The sequence below is a fragment of the Myotis yumanensis genome, unplaced genomic scaffold (genome assembly GCF_028538775.1).
Source record: "Myotis yumanensis isolate MYYU_CA2020_CCGP unplaced genomic scaffold, mMyoYum1.0.hap1 SCAF_13, whole genome shotgun sequence".
In the NCBI taxonomy this organism is placed as follows: Eukaryota; Metazoa; Chordata; class Mammalia; order Chiroptera; family Vespertilionidae; genus Myotis; species Myotis yumanensis.
The window spans coordinates 36,805,026-36,830,691 of NW_027223764.1; the positions used below are offsets into that span (position 1 = coordinate 36,805,026).

General features: G+C 37.1%; 1 protein-coding gene across 2 annotated transcripts in view; it reads right to left on the reverse strand.

Moving 5' to 3' along the window:
• JMJD1C (jumonji domain containing 1C) overlaps window positions 1-25,666 on the reverse strand; it is a 247,062-nt gene that overhangs the window by 190,239 nt on the left and 31,157 nt on the right. Inside the window, exon 1 of one of the 2 annotated variants that reach the window (XM_070432827.1) lies at window positions 21,726-21,893. The exons of the other annotated variant lie outside the window; for it this stretch is intronic. Within the exon in view, the coding sequence (XP_070288928.1) occupies window positions 21,726-21,893 (168 nt within the window). Of the gene's footprint in view, window positions 1-21,725; window positions 21,894-25,666 lie in introns of those variants that run through there. 2 annotated transcript variants of the gene reach the window in all.

Genomic DNA, 25,666 nt, shown 5'->3' on the forward strand with positions numbered 1-25,666 from the left:
AAAACACCAACCTCTGCCCGCCCCCCCATACACAAAAACAAGTAACAACATAAAAAGCAAATGCTGGTGAAAAGAGCACATATGGGAAGTGTTGATTCTAATGCCAGTATCCAAGAAAAATATACAAACATACAAAGAAACAGGAAAGCATGGCCCATTAAAAACACACACACACACACACACACACACACACATACATACACACACACAGAAACTGTACCTAAAAAATACTTGATGACAGATATACAAGATAAAGACTATGTTTTTTTTAAATTACAGTTGACATTCAATATTATATTAGTTTCAGGTAACAGTATAGTGGTTAGACATTTATATAACTTACAAAGTGATCTCCCTGATAATCTAGAGCAGTGGTTCTCAACATGTGGGTTGCGAACCCTTTAGGGAGTCGAACGACCCTTTCACAGGGGTCGCCTAAGACCATCGGAAAACACATATATAATTACATATTGTTTTTGTGATTAATCACTATGCTTTCATTATGTTCAATATGTAACAATGAAAATACATCCTACATATCAGATATTTACATTACGATTCATAACAGTAGCAAAATTACAGTTATGAAGTAGCAACGAAAATAATTTTACATGAGGAACTGTATTAAAGGGTCGCGGCATTAGGAAGGTTGAGAACCACTGATGTAGAGCCTCTCCAGCCATTTTAAGTCTTTCATGTCTTACTCTGAATCCGTTTGGATGTCTTTAGAAGCATTTGATCCTTGGGAGTGACATGATCTGAATACTTGCTGGAGGGACTTTATGGGTTAAGGAGAACTGTAGTTAGGCTAATTAGGTACCTAGTTATTAATAATAACTAGTTAGGAAGCTACTGCAACTAATTATAAGCTACTGGAAAATCTAGGCAAAAGATGATGATGTCTTGGACTAGAGTTGTAGCAATGAGAGAGGGATTCTGGATGTATTTTCAATATAGAACCAAAAAGACTTTGCTGACAGTTTGGATGTGAGGCATGAAAGAAAGTAGCCAAAGAGAACTTCAAGGGAACTGAACTGAGAAGATGGACCTGCCATTTACTGGATGATGAAAACTCAGAGCAGTGCAGGTTTAGGAGAATAGTATCAGGAGGTCAATTATGGACAGGTAAATTTTGAGATGTCCATTAGACATCTGAATGGAGACAATGATTGGGCTGTTTTCATTATGGGTCTGGAGTTCAGAAGAAAGGTCCAAACTAGGATATAAATGTGAGAATCACCAGCATACAGATGGTACTTACGGTGAGAGGAACTGATTTGATGATCAAGACAAGAGTGTAGATATAAAAGCGGTCTCTGAGCCCTCTAATAGGTTGTAAATATGAAAAAAAAAAAAACCCCACACAATAAAGACTTCAAGGGAGAGGTGAGAGGTAGGAGGAAAAATCAGGTGAGCACAATGTCCTAGAAGCAAAATGAACAAAATATTTGAAGGAAGAGAGGATGATTAGCCATATTAAATGCTGCCGATAGGTCAATTAAGACAAAACTAAGAAATGACATTTGATTTTAAAAGAAACAGATCATTTGTGGTCTTGATCAGAGCAGTTTCCCTGGAGTAATGGGGCAAAAGACTGCTAGAGTGAATTAAAAAAATAACACGAGTCAAGAAACTGGGGGACAGTTTTGATAACATCAAACATCTTCTATGTCAAGGGGCCAAAGATACAACAGACACCACTTTCTTTACAATGCAGGATTCCTTCCAATCACCAGGAAATTTCTTCCTTTGCAACATAGTTTTTGTTATTATATTTATGTTTCAGGTTATTTATAAGGGATTGGTATAACTCTGGGAACAAAATATAAGCATTTTATAAACAGAGAAACGCAAGATAAATCAACTTTTAAATAAAACTCAATCTGCCCAAGAGACTAAAATAAAAACAGGGCACTCTAAGTGTAAATGGTTTCATTCTTAACAAGCAAATTTCTCAAGCTTGACCTTATACAGGGCCTCCCATAGAGCTTAGCACATCACAAAAGCACTCAAAGGTTTATAGCTTCCCTGACCTCATCTCAGTTCTTCCCCACATTCCCACATTATTTCTACAAAGCTTCTCAAAAACCTTTTTCACCCAAGTAAAAAGCAGCAAAGTCTTCAAAAGAAGACTTTGAAACAGAGGAAGAAAAATCGTCTAATTTTAAAGGGTACAAAATGGTAGTGCATTTAGATATCCTCATTTTTCTTGTAATCAAATTCAACACATTTCTGCCCTCTTTCATTTCCTTCTGCACCACTAAGCGAGTAGTCAAATTTCACTGAGTCTGTACATTTTCCTCTGAATCTTCAGGGTACTCTAACGTAAATCATACTAGTAATATTCCATATTATTTAAAAGGACAGAAATAATAAAAGTACTAGCTTATAATCTGAAGAGATTACGTCTTATTTTCCATAACTTTGTGGCATTAATATTGCAAATAAAAAGTATCAGCAGTATAAGTGCACTGTCTATCTAAAATTCTGATATGTTAAGTATGAGGGAAAAGAGGAAGGGAAAAAACTTATATTGTTTTATTAAAATGAAAAAAGATCACATGGAAGATATTAAAAGTTAAGAATTTTTAAATGTATCCATTGATTATTAATTTTGTCAAAGTCAAACTGTTTAAAAAAATAAAACAATATTCCTAAATAAAAGTTTTGTCGAAACCTAGATTATTTCTTTTCTGTCCTATATAAAAAATAATGATGATTTATAAAGAAAGACTATACAATAAATTAGTATCTAATGCACCTATGATACCTTCATCCTTTTTGTGTTTTTGGAATGTAGCAAAATTAAACATTTTCCTCATACATTTTAAAATTTCAGAAGTAATTATTTAGTCAAGATCCAGAAAGAATAACCATTTGTTGTTTAAAATGGTATGTTTTAATCTACTATTTCCTAAACTCTACCAAGGTTCAAAATATTAAAACCTGAAGAAAACACATAAAGAAGTTATAATGTACATTACGCCAGTCCCTACTCTCCAAGTTTTAAACTTCACTAAAGTAGAGTTCTTGAGAAATAAAAACATAACAGTTCTCTAAAACATAACACAGGTGAGAAATCCCTTGAGAATGGACTCTACTACAAAAGAGGTGAAAGAAAACCCTATGTGCCATCCTCAACAGACTTTATGCCATAAATACAGCATTTTGAAAATGCAGTTTAAAAAAAATGACACCTTAGGAAATAGTTTAATTTAAAGGATTCTAAGATGTATTTTTTTAATGTCTATCAAATGTCTTTGCTACTTATTTTTTTTATTTACTTTTTATTGATTTCAGGGAAGAACGGAGAAGGAGAGAAACATCAATGATGAGAGAAAATCATTGATCGGCTGCCTTCTGCATGCCCCCTACTGGGGATCGAGCCTGCAACCCGCGCATGTGCCCTTTACCAGAATTGAACCAGAGACCCTTCAGTCCACAGGCCAATGCTCTATCCATTGAACCAAACTGGCTAGGGCTCACATGTTTTAAAAAAAGGAATAGATATAAAATATAAAAAGAGCACCTATAGATCAGTAAGGAAAAGAAATCACAAAATGGACCAAAATATAAAATAAGGCTAATAAATACATGAAACTCAAAATACGTAAGTGCAAATTAAAGCAAAGTACAATTTTTTTGGCCTGTCAGGCACAGATTATGTCTAACATCCAACACTTAAGTGTGGGAAAAGTGGTGTACTCATAAACTGCAACTAGAAGTGTAAACAGGTAAAATTTCTATGGAAATGAGTCTGTTATTTCAGCTATTAAAATTAATTATGTGCATGCACCAAGGCCTTTCTGTGTACCTTCAGAAATATTCATAAAGCTGGGAAATGGCACAATTACTATGTTATTCATTTCACCCAACCACTCCCTAGACATACCACAAATTTCTCAGTCTGATATTACAATTAAGCCCTGATTTTTAAGTTATTCTTATTGTTTCTCCAATATAAACTCTATTCTGAAGCTGACTGGTTTGCCTTTTCTCATTCTATTTTCCCTACCAAAACCATTTCACCCCTTTTCTCATATTCTAATTGCCAGTTACTCTTCAGGATTCAAAATGTCCTATTTCCTCCATAAATGCATCCTTCAAATCTGTATCGCTCACTTCTGTGAATCTGCACCGCTATCACTATTTATCATACACTAAGCATTTAAAATTAACGATTAGACTATACATGATCTGAAGAGATTAAGTCTTATTTTCATTGGATTAAGGTTGTATACCCTACAATATACAAGTTTCAAACAGTACCTGATATAGAGTAAGTAGGTGCTCAAATATTTATTGAATAAAAGCACTTCAATATTTACTGAATGATAGTGTATTTATTGACTATACTATATCATTCACACAACCATCTGTGAGAGTCTTATCATTCTAAAATATTGTAAATTTTTTATTCATTACTGATATTTCTTTTATTGCTAGTTCTATCGGTTATTTACAGTAACCTCCCACTGTAATTGTAAACTTATCTATTTTCTCTAATTTCTCAATTTCAATTTTGTGTTTTAAGCCATTTCACATAAAATTATAAAATTATTATATCTTCTTGCTGAGTGAATTATTTTAACATGATAAAGCCTTTATCCCAAATAGTACTTCTTGCCTTAAACACTGAGTTTAAAATAGCCATAGTAACGATCTTTAATTAGTATTTTCATGGAATTTTTCCCTTTCTTTACATCCACCTTTAAGTATTCTGATGTTTCTGATGGATTTGTTATGAAAGCATATATGTGTATTATGTGGGTTTTCTCCTTCAGGTTTGATAACCTGCCATTTAGCAGAAGCACTTAATCTGTTTAAGTAATTCCTGATATTTTTTAGGTTAAAATTATATCTATATCATTTTGTGCTTTCTGTTTGTCTCACCTTTGTTATGTTTCTTTGTCTCTTTTTTCTTGCCTTCTTTTTTAAAATTTTTATTATTCCAGTTTTTTCCCTCTCTTCTAGTTTGTATGTTAATTTGTATATTCTTTTAATGGTTACTCTAACAGACCTTTTTGCAATGATGAAATTTCTGTGCTGCCTACAATCAAAGCCACCAGCTATATGTGGCAACTGAGAACTAGCAATGTGGCAAGAGCAAATGAGGAATTGATTTTTAGTTTTATTAAATTTTAATTAATTTAAATTGCCACATGAGGCAAGTGGCCACAATATCAGATTGCACAGCTTTACAATTGCCCACTGTGGATGTGGCTGACTGAATCCTCAAGGTGTAGTTTAACATGCTCCTCTACCCTCATATGTTCTGCAAACCAGTGGTTGAATATAGAAACTTTATGATACATGCCAAGCTCAATAATTTTCAGTAAAAAACTTCACTGGTTGACTGTGTACTTCCTACTATATCTTATCAGGTGACTCATAATGTATGGTTGTTTTCCTTTTAGTGATGCTCAGATTGGTCACATATGAATGGGACAAATGAGACTATATACACTTTGCTTATATATTTGTAAAGAACCTCTAGAAGACATTTGAATTAATAAAAATGGTTAAAGAGTAGCAAAGTGGGCTGATGAGGGTGGTGGTGGAAGTAAAATTATTCTGGAAATATAATTTTGTTATTTTGGTACCTAAAAAATAATTCTTAGTAAAATGGAGATTTTTGGTCCTCTACCTTTATACTCAAGATCAAAATATCTAGACACGAGGAATAGAAAATAGCACTTTAAGTATGGAGCTCTCTCCAAGATTTTCACGCACACTAAAGCTTAGCCACTGGAAGACTACAATGAATACAAGATAAAAAAAAGTTCAGAATCACTGACTTTAGTCATATATATTAGAATCTTCTTGTAGGTTCAAACCACTGATCACTAAAAATTGCATACCTGGACAACATTAGTTTAATTTCTTCCAGGAATATCCTCCTTAAGTGTCACTTTATAATTACAATTTTGATCCTTAATTACTGAGCAAGAGTTATTCATTTGCTATAATAATAGTCATTGTCTTTAACAACAGTTGTATGTTACTTTATTCGCCCTGTATCTGCTATTAGTTCCATAATTTTCTGTTAGTAAAAGCTTCTCTTTAACAATGGCATATCCTTTTCCCTAAAAATAGAACTACATAACCTATTTTTTACCTGAGAAATGATTATAAAATGAAACTGATAAAATCAAAGCTGTTCTAATTGAAGGGGTTGAAGATCAGAATTCAGTACCCTCAGGTTTCTTCCTTTTCTCCTATAACCTCTGGTCATTCACTTTTCCAACGAACTAAAAAAGCAATCCAAAAGCCAGTAAGGAAAATCACTATGAAAATCAAGAGCATTTTAATTCATCACAATTCTCATTTTCCTCACAATGTAAAATGGTGTCCCTTAAAATGATTCACTTTCATATTAATATATAAAATATTTTTAAAGTTAAAGCAATAAATAAAACATTTTAGGGAGTAGGGGTAACACTCTAAAATATGATCTATATATTTAATAAATGTGGTTTTGAAGAAAAAGACAGACCAAAATAATAGTATGATGCTATTCAGTACACTGGAAGAGTTTACTAATTTTAAATTGTTTCATAGTTTAAATACCTTACCCAGTACTGTATTGCCTTGATGCTAACATTCAATCTAAGAAATAATTTAGGGAGAAAAGTATCATATTAAGTGTATGTATGTGTGTGTATATACATATACATACAAATAGCCATTTTACATTAAATGACAATACATACCTTTATCCATATATTAACATATGACTCCTTCTTTGATATTCCTCTGAGCCTAAAGATGTTTTCTGAATCTTACTGAAACCCATAATTTAAACAATGGATCAGATGCTTCAGCTCCTAAGTGACAATCTTTCTTTTTTTTTATTTTTTTTTATTTTTTTTTATTTTTATTTTTATTTTTATTATTATTTTTTTTTTATTTTTCGCTTAAAGTATTACAAAGGGTATTACATAAGTGTCCTTTTTTCCCCCCCCGCCCTTGACAAGTCCCTGCCCTCCCTTACCCCCCAGTGTCTTATGTCCATTAGTTATGGTTATATGGGTGCATACAAGTCCTTCGGTTGATCTCTTACTCCCCTCCCTCCTGTCCCCCAACCCTCCCTGGCCTTCCCACTGCAGTGCGACAAGCAGTTTGAGGCAGCTCTGCCACTGTATTTATTATTGTTCAAAAGTTTGTAATGGTCTTAATTATCCATGAAAGAGTGAGATCATGTGGTATTTTTCCTTCATTGACTGGCTTGTTTCACTTAGCATAATGCTCTCCAGTTCCATCCATGCTGTTGCAAATGGTAGGAGTTCCTTCTTTTTAACAGCAGCATAGTATTCCATCGTGTAGATGTACCACAGCTTTCTAATCCATTCATCTACTGACGGGCACTTAGGCTGTTTCCAGATCTTAGCTATGGTGAATTGTGCTGCTATGAACATCTGGGTACATATATCCTTTCTGATTGGTGTTTCTGGTTTCTTGGGATATATTCCTAGAAGTGGGATCACAGGGTCAAATGGGAGTTCCATTTCCAATTTTCTGAGGAACATCCATACTGCCTTCCATAGTGGCTGCACCAGTCTGCATTCCCACCAGCAGTGCACAAGTGTTCCTTTTTCTCCACATCCTCTCCAGCACTTGTCGTTTGTTGATTTGTTGATGATGGCCATTCTGACAGGTGTGAGATGGTACCTCATTGTTGTTTTGATTTGCATCTCTCGGATGATTAGTGACTTTGAGCATGTTTTCATATGTCTCTTGGCTTTCTGAATGTCCTCTTTTGAAAGGTGTCTATTTAGATCCTTTGCCCATTTTTTGATTGGATTGTTTATCTTCTTTTTGTTAAGTTGTATGAGTTCCCTATAAATTTTGGAGATTAAGCCCTTATCAGATATGACGTTGGCAAATATGTTTTCCCACGAGGTGGGTTTTCTTGTTGTTTTGTTGATGGTTTCTTTTGCTGTGCAGAAGCTTTTTATTTTGATGTAGTCCCATTTGTTCAGTTTCTCTTTAGTTTCAACTGCCCTAGGAGCTGTATCAGTGAAGAAATTGTTTTGGCATATGTCTGAGATTTTGTTGCCTTTGTATTCTTCTAGAATTTTTATGGTTTCCTGTCGTACATTTAAGTCCTTTATCCATTTTGAGTTTATTCTTGTGTATGGTGTAAGTTGGTGGTCTAGTTTCATTTTCTTGCATATATCTGTCCAATTTTCCCAACACCATTTATTGAAGAGACTATCTTGGCTCCATTGTATGTTCATGCCTCCTTTGAAGTGACAATCTTTCATAAGACATAAATTAATCCGACTTCTAGTTTTAAAAAATTCTAAAATCTCTTCTATAAATGCTGTTAGTTTCTACTGTATGTTTGGTTTCTACATTTTCTGGCATGTGACAGGAAATCTTCTACATTTACAACACATAATCCTCATACCAATATACCAAATACTAGAAGGCACCTGAAATAATGAAGAAGCTAAATTCAACTTAAAATTTAAACACCAGCCATGATACCAATGTAAATAGTCCCAACTAAGGAGATGATCAGATGATACCTTCACGACAGGTTTTTGAAGGTAATTTAACCCATTCAAAGGGTTAGTCTTTATCAGCAAATGCATTTTATAATTTCATAAACAGTAGGTTGTAATATTTTTAAAATTCCAACAAAAGATTTACTAAACAGCCCAGCCATTGTGGCTCAGGAAGTCCTGGTTCAATTCCCAGTCAGGGCACACGTCTAGATTACAGGTTAGATCCCCAGTAAGGGGCATATGCAGGAAACAGTCAATGATTCTCGCTCATCATTGATGTTTCTATCTCTCTCTCCCTCTCCCTTCCTCTCCGAAATGAATAAAAACATATTTAAAAATAAAAAGATTTGCTAAACACAACAACAAGTTTAACCAGTTAGTGAATTTTAAAAATTTAAAGGCTAGGAACAAGACTGAGGATGTTTAAACACTTGAAAAGAGAGGTAGAGGAAGACATAAACAGATGAAAGAACATACCGTGTTCATGGATTGGTAGAATTAACATCATTAAAATGTCCATACTACCCAAAGTAATCTATAGATTCAATGCACTCCCCATCAAAATACCAACAGCATATTTCACAGACCTAAAACGAACTCTCCAAATATTCATCTGGAATAAAAAAAAGATTCCAAATAGCTGCAGCAATCCTGAGAAAGAAGAACAAAGTAGAAGGGATCTCAATACCAGATATCAAGTTATATTACAAAGCCACTGTTCTCAAAACTGCCTGGTACTGGCACAAGAACAGACATACAGACCAATGGCATAGAATAGAGAATCCAGAAATCAACCTAAACCACTATGCTCAATTAATATTTAACAAAGGAGGCAAGAACATACAATGGAGTCAAGACAGTCTCTTCAATAAATGGTGTTGGGAAAATTGGACAGATACATGCAAAAATAATGAAACCAGACCACCAACTTACACCATACACAAAAATAAACTCAAAATGGATAAAGGACATACATGTAAGACGGGAAACCATAAAAATATTAGTGGGAAAATTGGGACTTTTTCAAACTGTGGTACATCTACACAATGGAAAGGCAGCAAAGTCTCAGACATATGCCAAAGCAATATCTTCACCAATACAGCTCCTAGGGCAATGGAAACTAAAGAGAAAATAAACAAATGGGATTGCATCAAAATAAAAAGCTTCCGCAGAGGAAAAGAAACAATCAACAAAACAACAAGAAAGCCCACTGCATGGGAGAACATATTTGCCAATGTTATCACCGATGAGGGTTTAATCTCCAACATTTACAGGGAACTCATACAACTTAACAAAAGATACACAACCCAATCAAAAAATGGAATGGACCTAAATAGATACTTTTCGAAAGAGGACATAAGGAAGGCCAAGAGACACATGAAATCATGCTCAAAGTCACTAATCATCTGAGAGATGCAAATCGAAACGACAATGCAGTACCATCTCACACCTGTCAGAATGGCTATCATCAACAAACCAACAAACAAGTGCTGGCGAGAATGTGGAGAAAAAGGAACCCTCGTGCACTGCTGGTGGGAATGCGACTGGTGCAGCCACTGTGGAGAACAGTATAAAGTTTCCTCAAAAAACTAAAAATGGAACTCCCATTTGACCCAGTGATCCCACTTCTAGGAATATATCCCAAGAAACCAGAAACACCAATCAGAAAGGATATATGCACCCCTATGTTCATAGCAGCACAATTTACAATAGCTAACATTTGGAAACAGCCTAAGTGCCCATCAGCAGATGAGTGGATTAAAAAACTGTGGTACATCTACACAATGGAATACTAGGCTGCTATAAAAAAGAAGGAATTCTTACCACTACAACAGCATAGATGGAACTGGAGAGCGTTATGCTAAGCAAAATAAGCCAGTCAGAGAAAGATAAATATCACATGATCTCAGTCATTTGTGGACTATAATGAACAACATAAACTGATGAACAAAAACAGATCTAGAGCAGAGAAGCAAAGATCAGACTGTCAAACCTCAGAGGGAAGGTAGGGGAGGGTGGGTGTAAAGGGGGAGAGATCAACCAAAGGACTTGTATGCATGCATATAAACCTAACCAATGGACACAGACACCAGGGGGGTGAGGGCATGAGTTGGGGGGAGATAGAGGGGCAATGGAGGAATAAGGACACATATGTAATACCTTAATCCAGTGGTTCTCAACCTGTGGGTCGCGACCCCTTTGGGGGTCGAACGACCCTTTCACAAGGGATCGCCTAAGACCATTGGAAAACACATATATAATTACATATTGTTTTTGTGATTAATCACTATGCTTTAATTATGTTCAATTTGTAACAATGAAAATACATCCTGCATATCAGGTATTTACATTACGATTCATAACAGTAATAAAATTACAGTTATGAAGTAGCAACGAAAATAATTTTATGGTTGGGGGTCACCACAACATGAGGAACTGTATTAAAGGGTGGCAGCATTAGGAAGGTTGAGAACCACTGCCTTAATCAATAAAGAAAAAAAAAAACATTTTTAATTTTAAAAAATAAACACTTGACTTCATCAGATAAGCAAAAGACAAACTTGTAGAGGGAGTTAAAGGAAAACTCAAGATGAGTAATCTGCCCACACTGAATAGAACAATCTATAAAATAAAAAAAGTTGAAAGTAAAAATATTGCTAAATACATGCCTCGAAAAATGAAGGTTTGAACAGAGTGGTACTACAAATTTGGGGGGGGGGGGTAAAGGGGGGAACAGGTGTTGGGGAGAGAAGATTGCAATTTGAAGAAAGGAATTTGCAGAGCAGGCTGATAGCTGCAGGGGGGTGAGAAAAATTCATGGACACTAACAACAGTGTGGTGATTGGGGGGGATGGTGTGTGGAGGAAAATGGAGGAGGGGTATAGGGGGGATAAATGGTGATGGACTGAGACTTGACTTGTGGTGGTGAACACACAATGCAGTGTATAGATGATGTGTTGTAGAGTTATGAACCTGAAACCTGTATAATTTTGTTAACCAGTGTCACCCCAATAAATTCAATAAAAAGGAAAAAATAAATTCCTAAATAATTTTTTTTTAAATAAGAAATTTGCAGAATTTAGTAAGTACTTACATTCTAGGTGATGAAAAGATAAAGAATGAAGTTGTTTTTAAGTCTGGATGAGACTTTAAAGACAAGTCTCACCCAGGCAGCCTGGCTCAGCGGTTTGAGCGTCAACCTATGAATCAGGAAGTCCGGGTTCGATTCCCACTCAGGGCATGTGCCCTGGGTTAATGGCTCAATCCCCAGTGGTGGCGTGTAGGAGGCAGCCAATTGATGATTCTCTCTTTGATGTTTCTGTCTCTCCCTTCCTCTCTAAAATCAATAAAATATATCTTTAAAAACAATGGTAAGTCTCAAAAGGGAAGCTGGTTTCCCATGAAGATAATAAATGACAGTTTAGACACATTATATCACACTCAACTATAGGACTATTCAAGTAAAGACAACAAAGGTAGAGATGCTGGATTCAATTTGAAGGTCAATACTCAAGTTGCCGATTTGTGAGTAATGATGCAAAGAAGCACAAGTAAATTCTCCAAAGGTAATAAAAATATTGAAAAAGAAAATACAGTCGGAGAAAGAGAACTATCACATAAGCTTGCTCATTTGTGGAATACAAACCTCAGAGGGAAGGCAGGGGGGTTGGGGGAGGTTAAGAGATCAACCAAAGGACTTGTATGCATGCATATAAGCATAACCAATGGACACAGACAGTAGGGGGGTGGGGAGATGTCCTGGGGGGGATAGGAGCACCTGGGGAGAGGTTAATGGGAGAAAAAGGATACATATGTAATACTTGAAACAATAAAGAATTACATTTTTAAAAAAGGAAAGAAAGAGAAACACAGTATGCAAAGGAATAATTTCTAATACTAAATTAAGAAGGTTAGAGGAACTGTAGTCAGGAAAGGAAGAAGTCCTAAGAGGACTTAAATCATGGGGAAGAAAAGAAGGAAAGGGAAGGGAAAGGGAAAGGGAAAGGGAAAGGGGAAGGGGAAGGGGAAGGGGAAGGGGAAGGGGAAGGGAAGGGAAGGGAAGGAGAGGAAAGGAAAGGAAAAGAGGGAGGGAGGATGGAAGGAAGGAAGGGCTTTGGAGTTCAAACTTAGTTGGATGCTATAAAGTTAAATAGCATATATGATGGTAGTTAAGTATAGTAACATAGTGTTTATTACATGTAAAAATGCATATATTGTATGTAAGCCTGAGTTTAGAGCAGTACCCTAAAATAAAGCACATTAGTATTTCTCTTACAGGCCTAACCGGTTTGGCTCAGTGGATAGAGCGTCGGCCTGCAGACTGAAGGGTCCCAGGTTCAATTCCAGTCAAGGGCATGTACCTTGGTTGCAGGCACATCCCCAGTAGGTGGTGTGCAGGAGGAAACTGATCGATGTTTCTCTCTCATCGATGTTTCTAGCTCTCTATCCCTCTCCCTTCCTCTCTGTAAAAAATGAATAAAATATATTTTAAAAATATATTTCTCTTACACAACAAAAATATTCCGTTCATATTAGCTTCTACTAAAAAAAGAATTTCAGTCAGTGAGGTTTTCTAAATGAATCATTAAAAACAATATTATAGGTACCAGAACTGCAGGTAAGGAATAATGTACCTAGAGTTATTTATCTGGCCAACACTGACATAAAGAAGAAACATTTATGGTATATAACCTAAAAAATAAAGGTTGCCATTTCTTGTTAATTCCTAAGAATTAATAATACCTCTTTCCTAAAATTTTTAAACTATAACATAGTTTATGACATAAAAATTCAAAATTTATTTATATTTAGAAAGAGAGGGAGAGAAAGCAATAGAGGGATAGAGAGATAGACACATAGATGAGAGAGAAACATCACTGATTGGCTGCCTCCTGCACACCCCCTACTGGGAACCAAAACCCACAACCCAGGCATGTGCCCTGACCAGGAAACAAACCTGTGACCTCTTGGTTCCTAGATCAATGCTCAGCCACTGAGACACAAATTTTTGTTTTATATACGTTAAAATAATTCTTCAAAGCTTTGGGATATACCTGCACACAATAAAACAAAACATATCACCCTTCTTGAAAATCATCACTGAAGTCATTCAAAATTGGTATGACAAAAGTCTAATGTCTCAACATCAAATAACAAATAAGGCAAGTGTCAAGAAAATGCCTATCTTTCAAAAAAAAAGAAAAAAAGAAATATTACCATGTGCTTCACCTAACATGTTTGTGCTTCCAAAGAAAAGAAAAAACAACAAAAACAGATATATTAATTTATTCTTACATAATGAAAAAGTCCATAAATGAAAAACACAGTAGTGGTATTTAGGCTTCAGAAAACAATGTGATCAACCACATTTCTTCTGTTGACTTTTTTGTTGTTGTTAATCCTTACCCAACAATATTTTTCCATTGATTTTTAGAGAAAGTGGAAGGGAGGTGGAGAGGCAGATAGAGAAACATCAATGTGAGATAGACACATCAATTGGTTGCCTCTCACATAAGCCCTGTCTGGGGTATGTGTACTTAACCGAAATTGAACCCAGAACCCTTCAGTCTGCAGGCCGATGCTCTATCCACTGAGCCAAACCGGCTAGGGCTCTGTTGACTTTTCAACTATTAGCCTCTCTATGAGAGCTATGTCCACAGGAAATAATAGCTGTGGCAATTCCAGACAGATACCCACACAATACTATATTTGGCTTGCTTCATTCTGATTGGAACTATTTAGGGCATGCATGCCCTCATCAATTATAGCCAGAAGAGTTCACTTTTTAAAAAAATAATTCTTTATTGTTGAAAGCATTACATATGTCCCCTGGTCCTCCCCTATTGTCCCCCTCCCGCCTGCTCCTGCCTCCCTCCCCCGGCCTTCAACCCTATTGTCTGTGTCCATGGGTTATGCATATATGCATAAAGGTCTTTGGTTGATTATCTCCCACCCACCCACTCTCCCCCTCTTTCCCTCTGAGATTCTGCACTCTGTTCCATGCTTCCATATCTCTGGATCCACTCCGTTCATCAGTTTATTTTGTTACTTAGATTCCGTATGAGTGCAATCATGTGATACTTGTCTTTCTCTGATTGACTTATTTCACTTAGCATGATACTCTTCAGGTCCCTCCATGCTGTCTCAAAGGGTAAGAGATTCTTCCTTTTTACTGCTGCATAGTATTTCATGGTATAAATGTACTACCAGCTTTTTTATCCATTCATCTACTGATGGGCACTTGGGGCTGTTTCCAGATCTTAGCTATTGTAAATTGTGTTTCTATGAACATGGGGGTGTATACATTCTTTCTGATTGATGCTTCGGGTTTCTTATGATATATTCCTAAAAGTGGGATCACTGGGTCAAAAGTCAGTTCCATATTTAATTTTTTGAGGAAACTCCATACTGTTTTCCATGATAGCACCAGTCTGCATTCCCACCAGCAGTGTACTAGGGTTCCCTTTTCTCCTCATTCTAGCCAGCACGTGTCATTTGTTGATTTGTTGATGGTAGCCAGGTGTGAAGTGATACTTCATTGTCACTTTAATTTGCATCTCCCTAATGATCAGTGACTTTGAGCATTTTTAATATGTCTCTTGGCCATCTGTATGTCCTCTTTGGAGAAGTGACTAGGTCCTTTGCCCATTTTTTTTATTGGATTGTCTGTCTTCCTTTTGTTAAGTTGTATGACTTGCTTATATATTTTGGATATTAACCCTTTATCAGATGTATCATTGCCAAATATGTTCTCCTCTACAGTGGGCTCTCTTGTTAATGGTTTCTTCCATTGTGCTGAAACTTTTTATTTTGATGTAGTCCCATCTGTTCATTTTCTCCTTCGTTTCCTTTGCATCAGGAGATGTGTCCGTAAACATATTGCTATGAGAGAGAGACTGAGATTTTGCTGCCTGTGGTTTCTTCTAGGATTTTTATGGTTTCATGATTTATATTTGTCTTTTATCTATTTTGAGTTTATTCTTGTGTATGGTGTAAGTTGATGGTCTAGTTTCATTTTTTTGCATGTATCTGTCCAATTTTCCCAACACCATTTATTGAAGGGACTCTCTTGACTCCATTGTCAAATATTAATTGAGCATAATGGCTTGGGTCAATTTCTGGGTTCTCTGTTCTGTTCCATTGATCTATATGCCTATTCTTGTGCCAGTACCAGGCTGTTTTGATTACGCTGGCTTTGTAGTATAACTTGAAATATGGCATTATGATTCCTCCTACTGTGTTTTTCTTTCTCAAAACTGCTGCAGCTATTCAGGGTCTTTTTTGATTCCATATAAATTTTTGGAGTATTTGCCCTAGCTCTGTTAAATATGCCTTTGGTATTTTAATAGGGATTGCACTGAATCTATACATTGCCTTGGGTAGTATGGACATTTTAATGATGTTGATTCTACCAATCCATGAACACGGTATGTTCTTCCACTTGTTCATATCTTCTTCCATCTCTTTTTTCAACATCCTGTAGTTTTATGAGTACAGGTCTTTTACCTCCTTGGTTAAGTTTATTCCTAAGTACCTTAATATTTTTTGTTACAATGGTAAATGGGATTGTGTGTGGCTTAGGAATACTGGCTCACCCCTTAGTCAAACCACACTATGGATAATGAATACTGGGTGAACAATCACTAAGGTAGACAATGTCACAAAAGAAAAATAGAGATTCAAAATTAAGAGTATATAGTAACAGCCCTGGCCTGGTAGCTCAGTTGGTTGGAATGTTGTCCCAATGCCCCAAGTTTCGGGTTCCTTCCCCCACCATCAGGGCACATGCAGGAGTCAACCAATGAATGAATAGATGGGTGGAACAACAAATCAATGTTTCTCTCTCTACAAAGTCAATAAATAAATAAATTTATAAATGAGTAAATAGTAATAGATAATTGAGTTGGTTAGTATGGACTATAGTAATTCAATAAATTTTTATGATATTCATTTACCATTCAATGAACATTTACTAAACACCTAAGTAAATTCTAGGTACTGTACTAAATATGCAAAGAGGATAGATAATGAATATGAGTTTGAATGTTGAATACATTCTTTGTACAAAACATGAAGTTGTCAAAATGTAATATATTAAATCTATAAACATAGGGAAATAGCCTATATGCTTGCACTTACATTAAAACATCTAGCATTTTACTTTTAACTATGATTACATCCCTATATGAAAGAACACAATTCTCATGGTCAGATTTCTTTAGTCCAATTACCTGATGAATAAAAAAATTCTATCTTAAATTAACGGAATAAAAAATGTGCCAGAATGTATGTATCACAAGTCAAAGGGAAAAGTACCTCCTTTATTTAATTTTACAGAAACATACTATTCAAACCATTTACTGGATAATCACCTTTTTTTACACTAGGTAGTGGTTACAACTTTGCTAATTGACTCCACAAACTCTATCCATGTGCCATAGATACAATTTACATACTCATTTTCTTGCAGTTAAGTCTTTACAACTAATAACACCAACAAATTTAAGAGAGGGTAAAAAACAGTCTACATATTTAAATCAGACATAAAAGTTTTCCTATCTGTCAGCTAAACCAGTTTTCCCCATGGTTAACTTATCTAGGTGATACTGAGCAATAAAGTAAAAATCATTCATTCATTCAACATTTTGTGACTAAACCAGAAATTAGCATTATCAATACTGCAAGACCCTGTTATAAATTTCAGAATTACATAAACAATTATCTTAACAAAACTTTTAAGGGAGTCAAATGTTACCAATTCAATATGAAACTTGAGATAGCTGAGCAGAATGCATAGAACCAAAAATGGAAAAGGACTTCCCTATAAATAAATCATAAATCACTTTAAACTTACTAAAAATAAGTATTTTATTTACATTTAAGACATAAACTCTGAAAAATAACTCTTATTATGTATACAGTTTAGAACAGTTTAAATCTGTATTCCAAGGTTAACTACTCCTCATACTAAATGACCATAAGAAAATTCCCCAACTCTGGCAGGTACCTCAGTTGGTTAGAGCATTTTCTAGATATGCCAAGGTTGCGGGTTTGATCAGGGTTAGGGCATATACAAATATCAATCAATGAATGCATAAATATGTGGAACAACACACTGATCTCTTTCTCTCCCCCTTCCTCACTCTTAAAAAATCAGTAAGTAAAAATTAACAAAACAAAAAGAAAATTCCCCAATACACAAGCAAATTTATGTGTTTGGTCTATGAAGCATAATGTAACTTTTTATTCCATTTGGGTATTAAAAAAATGCCTGATACTTTTTTAAAAAAATATTTTTTATTATGGATTTCAGAGAGGGAAGGAGAGGAAGGGAGAGATAGAAACATTAATGATGAGAGAGAATCACTGACCGGCTGCCTCCTGCTAGCTCCACACTGGGGACTGAACCTGTAACCTGTGAGTGTACCCTGACCAGGAATCGAACCCTGGCCTCCTGGCTCATAGGTGGATGCTCAACTGCTGAACCACACCAACCACGCAGTTTGATACTTTTTAAAAGAAAATACTGACGTTTTACACAAGGTAAGCTTAAAGAAATGCTGCAATCACCCTAAGAATCAAGGGAAGGTGGGTGGGTAAATGAATGGATGGATAATATATGGCTGACAGGTTATGGAAGGTAAGTAAAAAAACATTTGAGTAAAGACACTTTTGCTCTTTAATAAGTATGACAATATTTTACAATAGTACTTCTCCATTTTTAGCTTTCTTTCTATAATACTACCAATCTTCCAGCAAAGTTCCTCAAAAAGTAGGGCAGTAATAATGTTCAACATGTATACCAAGGCAAAAACCTCCCTAAGTGATGGGGTTAAAAAAGAATTCAACATGCTGAGGTCTCACAATATACTTTAAGTATTTCAACAATGTGGCCCTCCCGAATAAAAAGGGTTCACATAAAGTTTTTTGGCGGTTAATTAATGTAATTCCAATAGACAACTCAGAAGGCTTTCAAGCCATTTTGTTTTTAGAAGTCACCAACACAACAGGTGAAATTATCCAAGAATAGTTTAGTAAAAATTCTACATTAGGCTCATTTACTTAAGAGATCAGATAGTAATGACATTGAAACTGCTAGCATGAAAAAATACAATTTTAGTCTTATTTGTATCAAATAATATATCTTCTTATTGTAAAAGAATGTTTTTGCTACCATAGTGTGGTGAGCTGAATAGTGCCATCCCAAAGATGCTCATTCCCTAATACATGAAACCTATAGCTTTGTGAGATTACATGGCAAAGGGAACTAAGGTTGTTAATTAGCAAATGGGGAGATTATCCTGGGTTATCTGGGTGCACCCAATATGATCACAAAGGCATTTAAAAGTGGAAGAGGAAGCAGGAGCATCAGAGGGAGGTGTGCTTGGAGAATGGTCAGAGAGATACAATGTTGCTGGTTTTTAAGGAGGAAGAGAGCCCTGAGCCAAGTCATATGGACTGCTTTTAAAAGCTAGAAAGGGAAAAAAGAAAGGAAAAGATGTCCCTGGGAGCCTCCAGAAAAGAACACAGTTCTATCACACCTTGATTTTAGTCCAGAGACCCATGTTAGACTTGTAATCTCCAGAACTATAAAATAATCAACTCATATTGTGGAAACTACCATGGCTGTGGTAGTTAACAGCAGTGGTCGGAGAAAAAAAAAATTAATGCACATGGCATTCCTTATACATAAGACCAAAAGTAAGAATTGGTTAACTTTTGAGACAAAGTATTCCCTAAACTAACTTTCAAGTTTTGGTAGTTATCCTTCCAAACATGTGCCATAAATATGTACAGCCAATATTTCTAATAAATGTGCTGATGCTAAACTGTCCCAAGTTTCATTAATTTAGAATTATAAATGTAAACAAAATATGAATGTAAGAAAGTCTAGGCATTAACACTTTAGTTTCTAGGTTTTAAAAACCTCAGATTACACTATAGTAAATTCTTCAAATAAAGGCTGTTAGATAAAGGAAAACTGTTAAAGGTTCACATAAGCATTACTCAAAACTAATGTTTTCAGGTAATATTTGCATATAGGAAATACACGTTTTAGGTGTATGATAAGTTTTGACATTTGTATACACCCCTGTAACCAACAATCAAGATATAAAACATTTCCATCACCTGGGAAAACTTGTTCTTTCCCGTCAATCCCCATCATCCGCATATATTTTTCACTTTTAAATATCCAGCTTATGTCCTAGCCGGTTTGGCTCAGTGGATAGAGTGTTGGCCTGTGGACTGAAGGGTCCCTAGTTCCATTCTGGTCAAGGGCACATGCCTGGGTTGCGGGATCGACCCCCCAGTAGGGGACGTGCAAGAGGCAGCCAATCAATGATTCTCTCTCATCATTGACGTTTCTCTCTCTCCCTCTCCCTTGCTCTCTGAAATCAATAAAAATATATTTAAAATAAATATCTAGCTTAATACCTTGCCTTTTAAAAACATGGTATATGTAGTAAATACCTCTGTATATATCATTTAAATTTCCATGTAAGAAAGTAATTGTTTTTAATACATTTAATTTTTATAACTTGACTATCACCAATAATATTCATAATTTAAAACTATATTTCCTAATATTCATGTGTGTACTAAGATAAAATACTGTGGAAAACCTAAAACAGCATTCCATGTTTGTCTTGAAATATTAAAATGCTCAGCTATAATTTAACTAGCTTCTACATAAAAGCCCACGCAATTTCATATCATAGTAAAAGGAAAAATAAACTCAGAACATGTCTTTTACACAACAAAGTTATTGAACTGCCACAGTTGTAGATGACGACCAAATTTCAAGGGCGATTCTTTTCCTTTTCAACCAGAATAACAATGAAAACTTTCAAAATTACCTCTATTCTGCTTATTTCCAATCAGAACTACCTATTAGCAAAACAGATGTATTTTGCAATATCAAGTCAAATGCCTTATGACACCATATCATTGACTATGGGCATGAAACAAGGTTTACAAAAACACTCAGAAACTCCAACAGAAATATTAAAATAGGTACATGTAAAGGTAGATATTAAAGTGAATTTGGAATTGTGAATCCACATATATATAAAAGGAAGAATATTCCCAAATTTTAAATTTCCAGTGAAAATTAAATGCCCAGGGCACTTAACAATGAATTTCATGGATTATGTATTCCTAAAGCAGACCTAAACCGACTTTTCGAAGCTTAGTGCATGTCTTGCCTCTAACTCTGCCCCCGACTTCCGACCTGTCCCCCAGTGAAAATGTGCTCGGAACACGGACGGAACACAGCCCATCTCAACATCGTACACATTCCTACACGACTGAAAGAAAATGCTGGCAGTGCCATATGTAAGGAAAGGGAAGGAAAGGAAAAGTCAAAGGTTCGGCTGGGCATTAACGTTTTAACTTACATTTTTTGTTTCTTTAAAAACAGCATAAAACCCTAAAACGGATTATCTTAAAAGCACTTCACTTCTAACAAAAACACACAACACTATGTAAAAAAACGGAAGGAAGGAAGGAAGGAAGGAAGGAAGGAAGGAAGGAAGGAAGGAAGGAAACGGGAGGGTGAGAGGGGTTGGTTTTTATGGCCCTCCAAACCAAAACTTTTCATTTTCATCGCTTCCGGTTAGAAATACAAGCATCTACTGTGGAAAGAGGTGAAATCTGGGTACCACTGCCGCGGCCTCGCCTCAAAAGCATGCTGCAATCCCAGGACTGACGGGAAGACAGAGGTCTCTCTCTGTTCTCCCTCCCTCATCTGCCTTGCGGTAAGTTTCACGTCCCCAGCCTCCGCACTGTTGAGACTGGAGCGAGAAGAGATACCGGCTGGTCTGACCCCGACGGCCACAGGGTCCGCCCCCCCCCCCCCGCCCCCACCCCCACCCCACCTGCCTGCGCGGACCCGCCTCTCCGAAAGGTCTCCGCGGCCGCCCAGGAGCTGCACCTGGAGTCGCGGCCGACCCTCCGGGACAGGGGCCGAGGAGCCAGGCCGGGGCCCGGCGGACGCTAGGGAGTCCAGCTCGGTCACGGCTCCCATCGGGAAGCCACATGCAGGGAGGCGGCGACCCCGTGAGGGGACGTGGGCAAATCCGCCTTGAGCTCGCCAGAGGGGCGTAACCGCCAGTTGGCCAGCAGGGCCAAGTGCCAGAGGCACCCCGAGGTATGGCTGCGAGAAAGTGGGGGTGCAGGAGCGGACTCGGGGGATGCGGGGCGCGCTCTTACCGCCAGGTCCGGATTGCGGCAGTCCCGGTGTGACACCGCTCGGATGACCCCCGCTCGCCAGCCCCGCCGGCTGCGGCCGCCCTCCCGGCGCTCCGGCCGCGCCTCTTCGCCCACCGCTAGGCACAGGAACCGCTTCCCCACCAGCTCCGGCCGCGTCTCCACCGCCATGGCCCCCACTGGCGACGCGGCCGCTGCTGCCGCGTCCACTGCTAGGTGACCCTCGAATCGATGCTCCTATCGGCCGCCCATGCTGAGGAGAGCGGACCCGAGGACCGTGGCAGCCCCGTGAGCGAGCGCGGACTCGGGGGCGCACCGGCCGCTCTGCGCAGAGGGCACTGCGACCTCGGTCGCCTACTCAGCCCTCTCCTGGCCTCTCCCTCTCGCAGCCTGACTGCAGCTGTACATGGACACGCGCGCACACCACACACACCAAACTGACAAACCCCACGGCCGTCGGGAGCGCCCAGGCAGCCCGGCCGCCGGCGCCGAGCCCCGGCCAGTAGTGCTCCGCCTCCATCCACCCGCGGCTGCGAGCGGCATCTCCTTCCGCCGGCGCGGGCGGGGGAGGGAGCCGCGGAAGAGGGTCCCAGGAACCACCGCAGACGCAAAGTAGTGCCCCGCGCCGCGGCGGCTGCTGCGGGACCTGGCCGGCTGCGGAGTGGAGAGATGGGCAGGAGAAGGGGACGCTCTCCTCCAGGAGCACGCAAGAGCGTTTGCAGTCCATCTTCCCACTCGTCGCTCCTTCGGTGGGGGTGAGGCGAAAGTGAAGCGCGCTGGTTTCCACTCTGGATCACAAAATCAACTCCAGGTTAAGCGCCACTTCGGCAGAGCGGTGCTTTTTGGAACACGATGCTCGCCTTTGCCTGAATTAACAGTCCTGGAGTCCCAGCAGCAAAGCACAGCAACACTTTCAACTGAAAACGAAGCCCACAGAACTCAGTCACTGCAGAACAGTCCACGACTTTAATGAAAATGAGGAAAACACTGTCATCCTATCCTCCCCTTTTGTGGCGATAGTAGTTACGTGTTTGAGCTATTCGAAGGCTGACACCTCGCTACTGCTTTGTTGTAAAACGCCAAACGAGGCGCCCCGTTGAGCGCTTTTGTCAATAACCTTAACATTCACAAACTGTCTCCGAGCAATCTGAGTAGTTTTAGTACAGTACTAGTGCATATCTCAAACTCACTGGTCAGATGATAAAAACAGGGAGATGCTCCGGATTCAGTTATTAGAAAATCGTGGAAAGGGAAGGAGTTTGGCCAATCACAGCTCAGAAAAATAAATCATGTTTACTTCCCGTCCAATCACAACAAGACTTTGTAACCGATACACAAACAGATCTCCAACCTGAAATCCTTGTAAATCAAACGGTACACATTTTTATTTGTAGTCTTTTTAAAGGGTACTTTTTAAAACCCACTTTGTTGTTTTCAAGGGCCTAAGGATTATAATCAATTCCAAAAAGCTAGCCCAATAAAAACTTATTCTAAATTTTGGTTTCTTAGAGATTTTCCTAAACATGTACTTTAAAAAAAAGTTACCTTTCTAATAAAGGAATTTACACTAATGATCTGAATGTTAAAGTAAATATAAGGCTTTTATCTGCTTTCTTAGAAAACCCAAGCTGAGCTGTTTGAAGTGGGAAAAACATGGCCACTTCTTAGGTTAGAAACCAAAATTACAAAAACATAGATTTCAATCATAATGGTCTATTTTTGCTCATCTTAAGGCCAAATATAGAATTGTAATATATCAAAAAGGAAAACCTCTTCCACAATGCATATTGGCAAGTTATGAGAAAAATTTCATTTTACATGTGCAATTTTATTTCCACGTTCATTCTTTTAATATCTAGTGTATAATACTTAGCAAATCACCTTAAGAACTACAAACTTACATTTCTAAACTCTCAGCTTGGATTAAGGAACCAGTAAAATAACCTGGTGAAAATAACATGTGGAAAGAGAAAAGACAGAAGAAGATCTGTATTCAAATACCAAATTATCAATGACTTGCATTGTGATCTTGGGCTTGACACAACTCTTACAATGGACATTGCCTGCTTCCTAATCTCAGTGATATTCTATGAGCAAGTGAAAAATATAAAGTAGTTTGAGAAAAGAGATGCAAACACTATTATATAAATCTCAGTCACAAAAAGAGTCACTAAATTATATTTTTGGAGTATACGTTGTCAGATTGTATTACATAAAACTTCCTGCTGATTTCAATCTTATAGTCAAACTCCTCTTAATGGACACCTAGGAACCCTCACTACATGTTTTTTTAATTGAATTTATTGGGGTGACATTGGTTCACAAAACTATCATAGAGGTTTCAAGTGTATAACTCAACAAAACATCATCTGTATACAGTACAGTGACGCTCACTACATGTTGAAAACTGTCCTTTTAAGTGCTCTGAAGAGCATGTAAATTCACTAAATCCATCAAAATATTTCAAGTGCAAAAACAAAGTTTTCATAAGGTCATATATCCTCACAATATTTTCCATCAAATGTCTCCTATTCTTAGTACTATATTCCAAACAGTTTTTTACTTATCCCTTGATTACAGCCAGTGTGCTTAGAATATACAAGAAAAACAAAACAAAACAAAACAAAAAACACACCAATTTGTGGATATCTTGCTACTGGAGAAACTTGAAATGCATTTTTAAAAATGTAAAATACTGCCGAAACCGGTTTGGCTCAATGGGTAGAGCGTCGGCCTGCGGACTGAAAGGTCCCAGGTTCGATTCCAGTCAAGGGCATGTACCTGGGTTGCAGGCACATCCCCAGTAGGAGATGTGCAGGAGGCAGCTGATCGATGTTTCTCTCTCATTGATGTTTCTAACTCTCTATCCCTCTCCCTTCCTCTCTGTAAAAAATCAATAAAATATATTTTTAAAAAATGTTAAAAAAAAATAAAATGTAAAATACAAAGGTCTTAAAATATTTTTGTTTGCTGGCATTTTTTGCTTTGTTTTAGGGAGTATTTATATTATTTTATTTTTGAGAGCACATCATCACTATACATAACATGGAGTTAAAATAAATTTTTAGAATTTAGAATATTTATTTGTTCAATCAGTTCCCTTACATCCTTTGCTTTCATTAAGATCCTCAGAAAATGACAGTACTAGTCAATGTAAAGAAAAGAGTTAAAGTATTTTTACTATGTAGGCAAAGAAAGTTCACACAGGAGTATTTAAAATGACAAAGTTTACTTATAGAAGTTGAAAAATTAAAAATATAGACTAGATTTTGTATTTCTTCCATTCTCACATCTAATTATGTACATTAAATATATACACACACATCAATTCAAGCAAATGTCTTATAATCTATATAAAAGATACATTAGGGAATCATTATTTAAAAGGCATTCATTGCAATGATAAGGGCCATAGTTATCCATTTAATCATCAATGATTAATAATTCATGAAGTTTAACAAATGGCCTACCAGTTATAAAATTATCACTTTTTGACTTCGTGTAATTAATTATAGGAAGAGCTAATAATCTGCTCTCATACATACCAGTATTTTGTGTTACTATAGTTGCCTATTTTAAACATCACAAATAAAACAAATTGATTTAAAAAGTTTAGTGCATATATCTTATCATACTAGCCATCATTTATGAACACTTACTATGTGTGAGACTCTATGCTAACTACTTCACACATGTAATTTCACTTTATTTTTTAAGATGAAGAAAATTAAGCTTAGAGTAGTTTAGTTCTTGCTAAGAATACATATTAAGGAACTGGGATTCAAAATCAGGCCTTATGATTTCAAAGCCCCTGCATTATACTAAAAAGTCACTAAAAGGAAATATAAAGGTGAGTCACCTAGTTTCCTCCTCTTTATTAACACGGATTATTCATAATTGATTTGTTTATTTTGCATTTACTGTGTGTCTCATATCATCCTTGA